This window comes from Grammomys surdaster, unplaced genomic scaffold, assembly GCF_004785775.1.
Source record: "Grammomys surdaster isolate TR1022 unplaced genomic scaffold, NIH_TR_1.0 239, whole genome shotgun sequence".
NCBI lineage: Eukaryota > Metazoa > Chordata > Mammalia > Rodentia > Muridae > Grammomys > Grammomys surdaster.
The window spans coordinates 7,491,684-7,505,118 of NW_021604684.1; the positions used below are offsets into that span (position 1 = coordinate 7,491,684).

Below are 13,435 nucleotides of genomic sequence, written 5' to 3' on the forward strand. Positions count from 1 at the left end.
AGAGGGGCCATTTGAAGACCTTTCCACCTGAGTATCCATCCCATGTGCAGTCACCAAAGGTAGATGCTGATGTGGAAGTCAGGAAGTGCATGCCGATAAGGGCCTGATATGGATGTCTCCTCAGAGGCTTTCAAGAGTCTGACATATTCAGAGGCAGATGCTCACAACTAGCCATTGAACTGATCATGAGGTTCTCAATGGAGGAGTTAGAGTGAGGACTGAAGGAGCTGAAAGGGTTTGTGGCACCATGAGAAGAGCAACAATACCAACCAACCACAGCTCCCAGGGTCTAAACCACCAGCCTGGGAGCACTTAGGGGGGGATCCAGGGCTTCAGCTGAATATGTAAGAGTGGAGGGCCCTGCCGGGCACAGGTGGAAGATGAGATCCTTGACCTCATGAAGGCTGGACGCCCCAGGGGGTGGGAATTTTGAGGGTGGGAAAGTGGGAGGGGGGGGTAGGTGAGGGTTACATCCACGGAGAAGAAGGAGGAGGGGTAAGGGGATGGGGGGTTCCCGGGTGGGTGGGGGATGGGGTAAGGGGATAACATATGAAATGTAAATAAAATATCCAATAAAAAAAAAGAAAAAGAAAAAACAAAGAAAATGAACGTACATCTGACATGCACAGATACCTCTTTAAATAAATACTGAATAAAATAGATTACAAAAGAAAATTATGCCTAACAAATATGAATTTACTATTTTATGAAATGCATAACTGAATAGGTATAATATTTATAATGAACATTTTAAATAAGTTTCCTACATAAGGTATAAAAATTTATTTAATATCAAAAAGTATTTGGACAGGAAATAGGAACAATAATTTTCCCCTTGATTTGGTAGATGATATCTTATTGACGAAAGTTCTTATTGATGAAAGTTCTTTAAAGGGATTTCTAAAGTTCTCATGCATAATAATAAATGTAAAAGGTACACCTGAATAAAAATAAATAGACGTCATATTGTACTTTTAAAATACTCTAAAGTGGCTGAGTGAAATCCTCCCAACCTACTAGAAAAGACTCTCAACATGGCTTCCACGTTAACTACTCTTGATATCAAGAAAAAAAGAGAGAGGGAGGAAGGAGAAAGGGAAGAGATCAGGGAAGGTGGAAAAACAAGGAAATCTGTCCATGCAATGTGGCTGTCTGGCGCCCTCTACTGCTGCACTAGTGTTCCTTCATGCTAGGTGGTGGGTTAAGCAGAGAATCACTCCATAGAACTGAGAACCAACCACATATATTTTTCAGATATATATTTATTTATATATGTGACAGTATATTTATACTTATGTCATATATATCCATATATAGCATATATGTATGTTCATATATAACATATATGAATAAAAATATTTATTTTATATATTCATATAAATTCCATATACATACATATGTAGATAGATAGATAGATAGATAGATAGATAGATAGATAGATAGATAGAATTCATCAATTTATGTATCCCTTCACTCTATCAATCCCTCAAATTTCAGCCCCTTAAATTAAACCACCTGACAAACATCCTGACATATGTAACACACAGGCACTTCAGGTTTACCATAAACTAAGCAAACAGCTCTTCACTGTCCCTATAAAACCTGCTCATACATCCAATATCAGCCTTGATAGAGCCACTTTCCAGTCAGTCAATCAGGGGACCTTGGGATAAACCTCCCTTGTTACTCAGACTCAATCAATCATCGGCTCCCACTGAATACAACTCAATTCAACTATTGAGTTTAAATTCTCCACTGTACTCCTTATCAAATTTATTGACTGGCTTTCATGTAAAATTCCATTTGAGTAAAGAACTCTAAAGATTTTTTTTTTAATTTTTGAAAGCCACTGAGGTAAAAAGCAAAAATTTCAGCATCTTCCCTGGTACAAAACGAACTCCCCTTCCTTTCGTCCCCAGCACTCCTGGTCTCCAGCAGAGCTCCAACAACGCTGACTTCACCTCCTCCTTGCTGAACACACTACAGCCCTTCTCCATTCAAAACCTAAATATATTCCACATATCCCTCCTCCAAACAGCCAATCCCTATCACCTCAGGCTAGGAAGACGTCTGCAATACTTTCTGCATGTCTCACCACACCACTGGATCCAGAGCTTTACAATGTATCTGTTCACATCTCCTGAGAGTAAATACCATGTCTTACCCATTTGGCTCTCCAGGGCCTAACACAGTACCTAATTAGTCAATAAATGCTCCTGGATTGGACTGATTCAATTATTTTGCAGCATAAACTATAAAAGTCAAGAAGTTTCAAAATATTTTATATGGTCTAATAAAAGCAGAATTTTTTTCACAAATACGACTCCCATCAAAATTCCAACACAATTAGTCACTGAAATTGAAAACACAATTTTCAACTTCATAAGGAAATAAACAAACAAAAATCCAGGCTAACTAAAACAATCCTTAATAATACAAGAACTGCTGGAGGTATCACCATCCCAGATTTCAAATTGTACCTCAGAGCTACTGTAATAAAAAACATTATGGTATAGACATAAAAACAGTCATGGTGATCAACAAAATAGAGCTGAAGACTCAGATGTAAATCCATATGCCTATGGATGCATGATTTTTGACAAAGAAGCAAAAACTTCATGCTCAAGAGAATATAGCATCTTTAACAAATGGTGCTGGTCAAACTGAACAGCTGTGTGTAGAAGAATAAAAGTACATACAAATCTATCACTCTGCACAAATTTCAACTCCAGATGAAGGAGCTCAGCATAAAACCAGCATATGCTCAAAGGACGCTAGGGGTCGAGATACCTGCTGTCTTGGTTAATGTTCTACTGTTGTGATAAAACACCATGGCCAAAATCAACCTGGGAAAGAATCAGTTTGTTTGGCTTAAACTTCTACATCACAGCACATCATCAAAAGAAGTGAGAGCAAAAATTCAAGGCAGAGATCTAGAAGCAGGGACTGAAGCAGAGGCCAGCAGGCTGCTTACTGGTTTGCTCTCATGGCTTACTCAGCCTGCTTTCTTATACAACTCAGGAATAACTTCCTTCAGTACTCCCACATTAATCATTAAGTAATCATGAGGACACCCTAGAGGCATGTGCACAAGACAGTCTGATGGGGCATTTTCACAAACAAGAGATACTCTTTAAAAAAGACTCTAGCTTGTGTCAAGTTGACATAAAACTAATCGACATACCTCTTACCTGGTTCACTGCTGCTCTATTCAGGAATTGGAAGCAACCTATACATCCATCAACTGATGAATGGATAATGAAAATATGGTACATATACAAAATGCAATATTTTTTAACTGTTAAAACCAAAATTTAAAAATTTGCAGGTAAATTGATAAAACTAGAAACAACTGTCCTGAGTGAGTGACGTAACTCAGTGCAAGAAAGGCAAATATTGCATGTTTCCTCTAATATATGGATGTTAGCTTTTAATCTTTAGATGTGTGTCTTATTTAGAATATCCTCAGGGGGCTGGAGAGATGGCTGAGTGGTTAAGAGCACTGACTGCTCTTCCAGAGGTCCTGAGTTCAAATCCCAGCAACCACATGGTGGCTCACAACCATCTGTAATGAGATTCGATGCCCTCTTCTGGTGTGTCTGAAGATGGCTACAGTGTACTCATAAATAAAATAAATAAATCTTTTTAAAAAAATAGAATATCCTCAAAGGTTAGCTTGGAAAGGATGAGGATGAGGACCTGCTCCAAGGAAGGGAAAATAGAACTTAGCATTATAAAAGGGATAAGGAACAATTGGAATTGGGGGATTAAATTCAGAGGGGAATCAGGGCAATGTAAAGGAGAGGCTATGGGGAGGGATAACACTAAAATCTTTTGAAAGACTATTGTGGAAATCTACTATGGTAGAAGCTTCCTAAGATATATAACATATGTGAATGGAATTTAAATGGGGTTACCATATAATGCAGAAGGCAATGCATAAACTAGACACCACATGATATGAAGTAAAACCCCAGTACTAGGAATGAGTTGGATTCTGTTGAGTCATTGGCCACAGGGAACCCATAGACCACACCTTGAAACATTACAGGGAATTGCCCATATTACTGGTTACCTTCTTCAACCTGAAGGTAAGTCCTTATCTGAAGATACCGTTTACATCACTGAACATGAGAAATCACATTGGTGCCCAACTAGAAGCTTTACCCTAACCAACTAGCATTCATAGCACTGGAAGATGATATGCTATCTGAAATGATAGAGAAAAAACAGCATTCATTCATCTCACTAAGCTATGGACCCTGTGACCTACAACAGTGACCTGCTTGCAAGACAGACTGGAGCAATAGCAGCATCAATGTTATGTAAGTTACCAAACATGAGATGGAACTCAGAACTTAACAGTTAATGAAGCTAGAAACTGAGACTCAAGAGAGCTGGGCCCTAGGGGAAAACCTACTATTATTATTCTGCTAACTAAACATAGCAACAAAATGACTCCAAATGACAGACTGCTATATCCATAGGTCAGATCATTGCCCAGCCCTCATCAGAGAAGCTTCTTCTTCAGTATATCCTAACTAACAAAAAGACCTACAGACAATGTGAAGACAGTCAGAAACCCTGGAGATCTCAGCCATAAAAGGAATGTTTTTACCAAACCCCTCCCCACAAGGCTTAGGGATCTATGTGGAAGATGTGGGCAGACGCTAAGAGCCAGAGGTGGTGATGACTCCAACTAAGCAGCCTCTTCGGGACATCGGGGCTGATGCATGTATGAACTCAGACACTGTGATAGCATGCACGAACAGTGAGAGAAACCCTTAATGGTCCAGCCAACATACATTTTTCATGAAATGATTATCCTCCTGCAGCCTCAGCTTCCTAAGCCTTTCCTCTCCTATAACTGTCTTCTGTGTAGGCAAACACTCCTCTCCAGCAGCTATCTGCTGCTTTCATCACTAATTACACTATAAAATACACTATTAGAAGAGGGACAAACAAGACTGTAAAAAAATCACCCAATGAACCCTGACCACTTACTAAAGCCATTCATCAACAGTACTACACTGATTTTTTTTCATTAATTTTCCAGCTATATGTTAGAAAATTACTTTTTTTAATTTTGTATTTCTAGGAGCTACCATCAAGAAATGTAAGAATATATCTTTTGTTTCTTAGAGATAAAAACATGGACAAATTCTTTAATACATTGTTTTACACGTTCGTACAAAATGAAAGTAGTGCCACATTGTATAGTGAGACAATGACTTCCTGGGACAAGTACATAATTATTTGAACAAATGAGAAGCACCAGCAACACATTTAAGCTGTGATTTCTCCTCAAACTTTAGAGCATGGACCTGAAGGTATGGAGAAAAACCACAGAAGGACTTCTTCATAGGTCCAACTAATGAAATATAAACTACAACTGAGCCAATAAAACATTAATGTCTTGAGGAAAGAAAGGATGATCAAAGGATGGCATCACTGCCAATTATGGAGGATATGGGTCAATGGGACAGTCGGCGGGTTCTCATCCACTGCCAACATTCCCTAATTCATGGATAATTGTCAGTTTATAGGTGAGCTTTTCAACCCCTTCAGTATTTATACACAAGTTTAACCATTATGAAAAAATTGAAAGCAAGAATAAACGGCAGGTTAGCTTTTCAAAATGAAGGATGCGGGACCAGTTGACTGGCCTGGCTCTGCTATTGCTCATCGGTAGGACATCCTTCTGCCAGACAGAGAAGTAGCTAGTGTCTGAAAATTGAACTGAACTTAAGATTCCACAAAGAATTAAAAACCTGTGTTTTTATAATGTCAAACCAACATCATTTAGTTCAGTAAAAATAATCTTAAGATTTTTAAATCGGAAAAAAAATCCTTTTCTTTTGACAAAATGTTCAGGATTGGAAAAAAGCTATGTTAGTAAATAACCTTCCAAGGAACCCATGCACTATGAAACTACATACAAAGCTCACCTTGTCAGAGGCCTCAGAAGCCAAAAGGTTAGTTGCAAGGGTTTGCAGCTTATGGTGGGCCATGTTTTTAAGGGCGGTGAGACTCCGTCTGGTCATGGCTTGTTTCAGGTTGACTGCTGGGTGACTAAGTGAGTCTACAGCCGCAGGAACGGCTTCGTCACAAGCATTCAGAATCTCCACTGCTGTTATGCCCATCGCACAGCGATCCAGCGCACCTGGAAGGCAGCATCCCCACGTGGATTACACAGTACGATCAACTTTTGTTTGTTTAGGTATAGAAAAAATGGTACAGTGTTTTTGTAGGAATGCCTTATTAGTATCTACCCACAAACATTACCTTGTACTTCCTCCGTACACTAATCTTCCATGTAGAGTCCACAATTATTCCTCTCCCCCAAGGCCTCACAAACCTTCCCAGTAAACTCAAACTCAAAGCTAAGGCTTTAAGAACCTTTACCAGACCTTTTCCCTCTTCTGTTTCCAAAGAGGGTTTTCTTAACTAGTCTGTTACTTTCACATTCTTTATAAACACCAAATTCAATGATCTCACCTTAGTCTTCTATCAACATTTAAAGAAGAACAAAAACCCTTCACAAAAATTGGTTTTCTCCTTCAATAATTTCTGAAGCTTTTTTTTTTCAAGAAAACATCCATAGAACAGAAATGGAAATGCTGTCTTCTCCATTAGTATGCAAAAATTTCTTCTTCATTGCTGGTTATCAAATCCTGTACCTCCTTCATGCTAGGCAGGAACAAAGCACCCCACCACTGTAGGATCTTTTGGATTCTTGGTTCCACCACTATAATGTTTCCCAAATGTTTATAAACTAAGTACTATTTGTACCCACAGCTACTACAAAGCACCTCATCTGGCCTTGCCTTCTATTATTTATTTACTGATTGGTTGGTTGATTGATTGATTGATTGATTGATGAATGATTGATATTTCAGGACAGAGTTTCTCTGTAGCCTTGGCTGTCTTGGCACTCACTCTATAGACCAAGATGTCCTCAAACCCAAGGATCCCTCTGCTTCTCAGTGCTGGAATTAAAGGAGTGTACCATGGCCTGGTTTACATCTTTCTTAACTTAGAACACAGACTTCTTCCTGCATAACTTGGGCTTAATCCCCACCTTTCATACTCCCAGACTATTTTCAGTTTCTCTTTTTCTGTCTTACTTTTTCCTTACTTCTAACTACCACCCTATCAACTATATATTAAACATTTTCAAGATTAAATTATTCTTATGTATATGAATGTTTTGCCTCCGTGTGTCTGTGCACCACATGCATGCTTGGTGTCTACAGAGGCTAGAAGAGGGTGTCAGAATCTCTTAAAGAGAGAGTTTGAGAGTTATAGGCTGCCAGGTGGGTGCTGGGAACTGAAGTGGAGACTTCTACAATAGCAGCAAGTGCTCCTAACTGCTAAGACAGCTCTCCTGAACCTTACTTAAATTTTTTGTTTTGTTTTTTGTTTTTCGAGACAGGGTTTCTCTGTATAGCTCTGGCTGTCCTGGAACTCACTCTGTAGACCAGGCTGGCTTCAAACTCAGAAATCCACCTGCCTCTGCCTCCCAAGTGCTGGGATTAAAGGCGTGTGCTACCACTGCCTGGCAATTTTTTTTTGTTTGTTTGTTTTGTTAAATTTTTACATGCCTCTTCAAATCCCGAACTATGAACTACACAAGAGCTAGAGAGTTTAAGGTGTTTTGCTCACTCTAAAACGCTTGTATTAACTATTTGTTGGTTAATGAGACACATAGTTAACAGCTTATAGTAGAGTTCTTGCAAATACATGGGGGGAAAGGCCAACAAATAAAAAGGGAGAAATCACATTTGTTCTGGATTTCAACTGAGATGGGAGAAACATGCTTTTCCTCCTCTTGATGTTCAAGCTGTAGCCAGTGATATACAGGCCCCTAGAGAGTTAGGAAGGTACATCATGAAGGTACTGACATCATTTATTTATTAAATTTATTTATTTATTTATCCTATCAATAAAAAATGAAGCTTCATAAATCATATTCAGGCAGGATTTTGATCTATGAAATGTATTTAAACTCCAAAGAGCTACCTCAGCCATCCTCACAGGGTTGAGGAGACACTCAGACCTAACCCTGCTCATACGGATTGGGGGCTTTCCTGTTAGCTTAAAAACCAGTTCTGCTGCTTGATTTTAGGTTAGATGCCCTCAGAGTAATACATTAGTTGCATGTCTTCTTTTCAAATGCATAGGGATTGCTTGAAGCTTTCCCTCATTAAGGATTATGTTGGCTTTGGTTTTATCATATATATATGATATAACACTCACATACATATATACTTAATTAGGTTGAAATACGTTCCTTCAAGTCCTACACTCTAGGACTTTTACTTTGAGGACATGATGGATTTTATCAAGGACTTTTCCTTGCATCTTTTAAAACGATCATATAATTTTTGTCATTAAGGCAATGTATGTGATTTATTGCATTTACTAACATGTGTATGTTAAACAGTCATTGCATCTCTGGGATAAAGTCAACTAGATGACAGTGAATAATCTATCTGATGCATGGCTGTAACTAGTTTGTGAGAATTGTGTTGAAGATTTTTAGACATTCTTGTAGGATTCTGCTGTTAATCAGAAGGCTCTCTCTAACTGTTTCAATCTCTTCATTCATTGTGGGTCTGTTTAAGTTGCTCATCTCTTCTTGGTTTAAGTTTGGTGGTTTAGATGAATCCAGAAATTAATCCATTTCAAATAATTTAAAAATCTGTGCTCTATTAAGTTGAAAAAAAAAAAAACCATAAGCACCGGGCGGTGGTGGCGCATGCCTTTAATCCCAGCACTTGGGAGGCAGAGGCAAGTGGATTTCTGAGTTTGAGAGTTTGAGGCCAGCCTGGTCTACACAATGAGTTCCAGGACAGCCAGGGCTACAGAGAAACCCTGTCTCGAAAAAACAAAAACAAAAACAAACAAACAAACAAAAAACATAAGCTAAAACATTAAGTTACCTGCCGAAATATTCCTAGTAAAAACTGTATAGATCTATATATGCACGTCCCTCAGCGCCTGTGCTTTCCAGCAGAGCAATATTTATTCTAAACTAGATCCATACATAAAACTGAAAACTGAAATATCACATGTTGTCTCTAAAGCCTACAGTGCCCATTTCAATTTGGCTCCTAAAACTACCTGGCCAGCTTCTCTTCTCTGCTGTTCAAATAAGAACTGGTTTTAACTTTTCCCACTGTTTTTAAACATGAGTCACAACTGTCTTCCTCAGCTTGCTTGGCCATCTATAAATAATATGGGCACCACTACCTATCACCCGCATCTGCACATCACCCTCCACTGCGTGTCTTTAAGGAGTGTCGAACCATCTACAAGGTCTAACATAATACAACAAATATAAGGATGCTACGCATGCCATCATAGATAAAAATAAAATTATAAAGGATGGTTACAGAAATATACAGAGAAGCCTCTGTACATTTCTAGGCTTTATTTTCACATAAGGAACTATTTTCAGGAAATCAAATACATTCTTTTGACTCTACTCTCTCTCCACATTCATTCTTACCAGTGTCCATCTGCCAGACATACACAGAGCCGTCTGTGCATCCCACCACCAGGTAGTCATCAGAAGGCCTCCACTTGATCACCTGAATAGGAAACAGGTGGCGAGACGCCAACATGATGCATTTTTTCTCCCGCAGACTTAGGAGTCCTACGGAGTGGTCACTGGCTACAGAACAGACACAGTGTTGAACTCTTGCCTAAAAAGAAGAATAAACTTTCATTAGATTTACATTAAAAGTAGAATAAGATAGAATTGTCTCCCAATAACTTAAATGAAAAATTTTTTATATTTGTATTCCACTGAAAGCCAACCACCATATTAGGTCACATTCAATAATTTCTTCCTTTGGATTATAATGAAAAGTTCTTGCTTCAAATAGTCATGCTTTAAAAGTGCTAAATGCTGCAAAGATTAAAGACTGGAAAGTCATCATTGAAATTTTAAAAGAACCTCACTAAAACCATTGCCACATCTGTGAAGGCAAAACTGGATGGTGCTGATCAGAGTAGGTGGGGTGATCTGTTCTTATGTGTCTGTTCTCTTTCCATAATATGAACTTATTTTTGTTTCCACAGAGAGCCTTCTGTGGTCTCTTTTTCTGCTCATGACTCATTTAGACCCCAGCTTCTCCCTGCATTTTTGTCCCAACAGAAATCCCTCAAGCACAAAGTCCCGCAAGCACAGTCACAGTTGAGAGCCACAGTACCGCACATTATCTGCAGACCAGCACCCTTGTTCCCTTCACGGAGGCTGCCTACAATGACAGAAGGTGCAGCACTCAACTAACCACAGGACAGACACTTGAACGCTCTTCCAGAGTATTCCCTGCTTGTCAGTAGTATCTACCCTTCACTTTCCCTTTAAAACAATATCATTTATGAATAAGCAAAGAAATGATTTTCACTAGCAAGAGACAGTGGAATCTACACTACAGCAAATTAAAAGACTTTTAGTTTCTATAGGATAATTTGTAAGCAATTTAAAATGTAACCATATGAAAGCTACCATCTGAATCTATTGTGACTGTCTTAAGAAATAAGGCCTGTAATGCTGCATAGCTTTTGTTTCATTGAAAACATTTTGCTATTTTGTTTTGTTTTACTTTGTTTTGTTTTTGAGCCAAGTATTATGGCATAGCCCAGGCTGGCCTCAGACTTAGGATATGCCTATCTTAGCCAATCAAGTATTAGGATTACAGGCAAATAGTATCCATCCTCAGTTCTAGTCTGAACCACAGGATGTCCTAGAATCTTTACAATGCTAGTGTGAATATGACTATTTTACAAAGATGTATAGCATCATTCATATCTAAACTTGTTTGATCTTGATCTTCAAATTAAAGCCCCCTGGGGAAGCTGCTGTGCTTGGGCCCTTTTCTGTTGTGAATGCTCCTATCCCAAGACTGAGTTTTCCCTTTATAACAGTACAGTATCCTGGGTACTGGTATCTGGGTAATGTGAGTCTCACTGGTCCTACCTACAACTCCTGTTCTCTCTTCACCATGAGTTAGCTTTACGTTTTACTCTGGTGAATGTTTATAATTGAAAGTAATCTTAAAGTTAAGAAAGCCAAGTTCAGAGAGACACTACAAACTTTGCTTAAAGCGTGACACAGAATTGTCTTAGGCACTTCTTAAGCTTCTTTATAAATATTCAATGCCTTTTATTCCTTGAAAAAGACATAATAGCAATAGAAAATACACAGATTTCTGACAAGTACAAATTAGTTTTATGATTATCAAATAAAAATAAACTGACAAACTAAAATCTAATTCAAATGTAGCCACAATAGACTAAAACTGGGAAATACATATGTGCAAATATTCATATCCTGAGGCTCTTAATTTCAATTATTTTATAAAACATACACTAAATTTATCAGTTGCACAAGACATGTATTGCTAACTCCAGATGAAAGACAGTTTAATAAAGTGCAAGCCTTGAATGTTTATGACTTATCGTCAGCACTAACTTTAGATCTGTCAAATAATTCACTCTTTTATAAAAAGAGATGAATGCTATATCAGGTGACAATGACTATTTTTTATTTTGTATCTGGTACTTAATTTCTTTGAAAAGGTGGTTTTATGTACTTCTGTCACATGAAGCAGAGCTGCTCGTCTCTGGTCATGACTAACTGGAGAGAATTATTCCTTGACATCACTGCTCTCACTCTGAATACGTGCCTCCACCACACCTGCCCAGCCCGGCACTCAAACCTTCTCTGCTACTTATGGTTTTACTGCTTCAACTCAGAAGCTCTCTAAAGTCTCCAATAAAAAGAACTAGCCAGTAAATTGCCTGCTGCACATAAGGATCTAAATTTGGGTCCCCAGCACCCATACTAAAAGCCAAGCACAGTGTTGCACCCTTGCAAGACCAGTGCTGGGGAACAAGAGACAGGCTAATCCGAGCATCCAGTCTAGCCAGCCAGTGAGCTCCAGACTCCAGGGAATAACATCTCTTCAAAAATAAGATGAAGACCAACTAAGGAAGACATCCAACATCAACCTCTGACAACCGGCCCCCCAACACACACCACCACCACCACCACCACCCCATGCATACCCACAGGAACACAGGAACCACACACCCACACAGAGCTAATAGCTCTTTGGTTAGTGTTTCACTGAGGCAGGTGACGGTGGTGACAGAATTAGAAGCCAGTTTGGGCTGTACATGTCACTGACAATGGACTTTGTGATGGTATGCAATGAGAATGCCCCCCATAGGCTCATATGTTTGAATACTTAGTCCCCAGTTGGTCCAACTGTTTGGAAAGGGTTAGAAATTGTGGCCCTATTGGAATGTGTGTGTCAATAGAGGTAGCTTTGAAGTTTCAAAGCTTCACACCACTCTCAGTGTTTTGTGCTTGTGGCTCAAGATGTAAGATTTCATCCCATTACTTCAACCACCATGCCTAATGTTATGGCGCTACTTCCCTGGAATGATGAACTGCTCGCCCGCTCATCCCCTCCTTGGAACCATAAACCCAGATAAACCCTCCCCTCTATACAGCACTTTAGACACGTAGACACGATGTTTTAACGTGATAATAAAAAAGTAACTAGTACATTGATAATCTACCAAAAAGAAGTAGAGCCATTCAATGAACAAAATTCCATAAATGGGAAACCCTCAGGAGGTTTCACATTCACATTTCCCAAGATAAGAAGGTTGGTCATTCCAAAGATGAAAATAATGCAACCCCATCTTCATAAGAACACTGAAAAGTGTTATATCATGCTGCTCTTTTACAAAGGAAAAGTAAGGGGACTACAAAACAAATGTTAGCTAACAGCATAGTCTAAGCGTTACAAGGAGACTATGAGACATTAGGGTTTTAAAAGATGCTATATTGTGGAGCTGGAAGAATGAATCACTAGTTGGGAGTACTTGTTCTGGGATCACAAGGACAGGAATTGAAATCCTAGCACCTAAACAAGCAGCCCAGCAACCCCACCAAACTTCCCACAGCCTAGATGGGGCAGACACAGGTGGACCTCTGGCTTTCAGGATCCCAACACAGGCAAGATGCTAGCCCCAAGTTCAGGGAGTGACTCTGCCTTGAAGAAGTAGGCCAAGTGGTAAAAGGACACCCGATATCTTCTTCTAACCTGCAATACAAGCTCATGTACAAGCGTGGACACCTGCATGGACACAAGAGTGTGCACACATACACACAGTGCACACATACACACACACACATTTGTTTTAATGAAAACTATAATGTCCCTATTTTATCTCTTCAAGTCTATATAATATATCTTCTTATCACATAAACTTACCTAAATACAAACTCACTATGTAACCACCGATGACCTGGAACTTCCACATGTTTCTCAGATTGGTCGTCATCATTATACAAATAAAGATGTTGAACTTATCTTCCTGTCTCCAACACCCAAGTGCTGAAACTACA

General features: G+C 39.0%; 1 protein-coding gene across 1 annotated transcript in view; it reads right to left on the bottom strand.

Moving 5' to 3' along the window:
* Positions 1–13,435, bottom strand: part of Wdr7 (WD repeat domain 7) — a 270,408-nt gene that overhangs the window by 207,397 nt on the left and 49,576 nt on the right. The window contains exons 13-14 of the mRNA XM_028774209.1: positions 9,515–9,710; positions 5,949–6,163 (exon numbers count right to left, since the gene is read on the bottom strand). Coding sequence (XP_028630042.1) covers positions 5,949–6,163; positions 9,515–9,710 — 411 coding nt within the window. The remainder of the gene's footprint in view (positions 1–5,948; positions 6,164–9,514; positions 9,711–13,435) is intronic.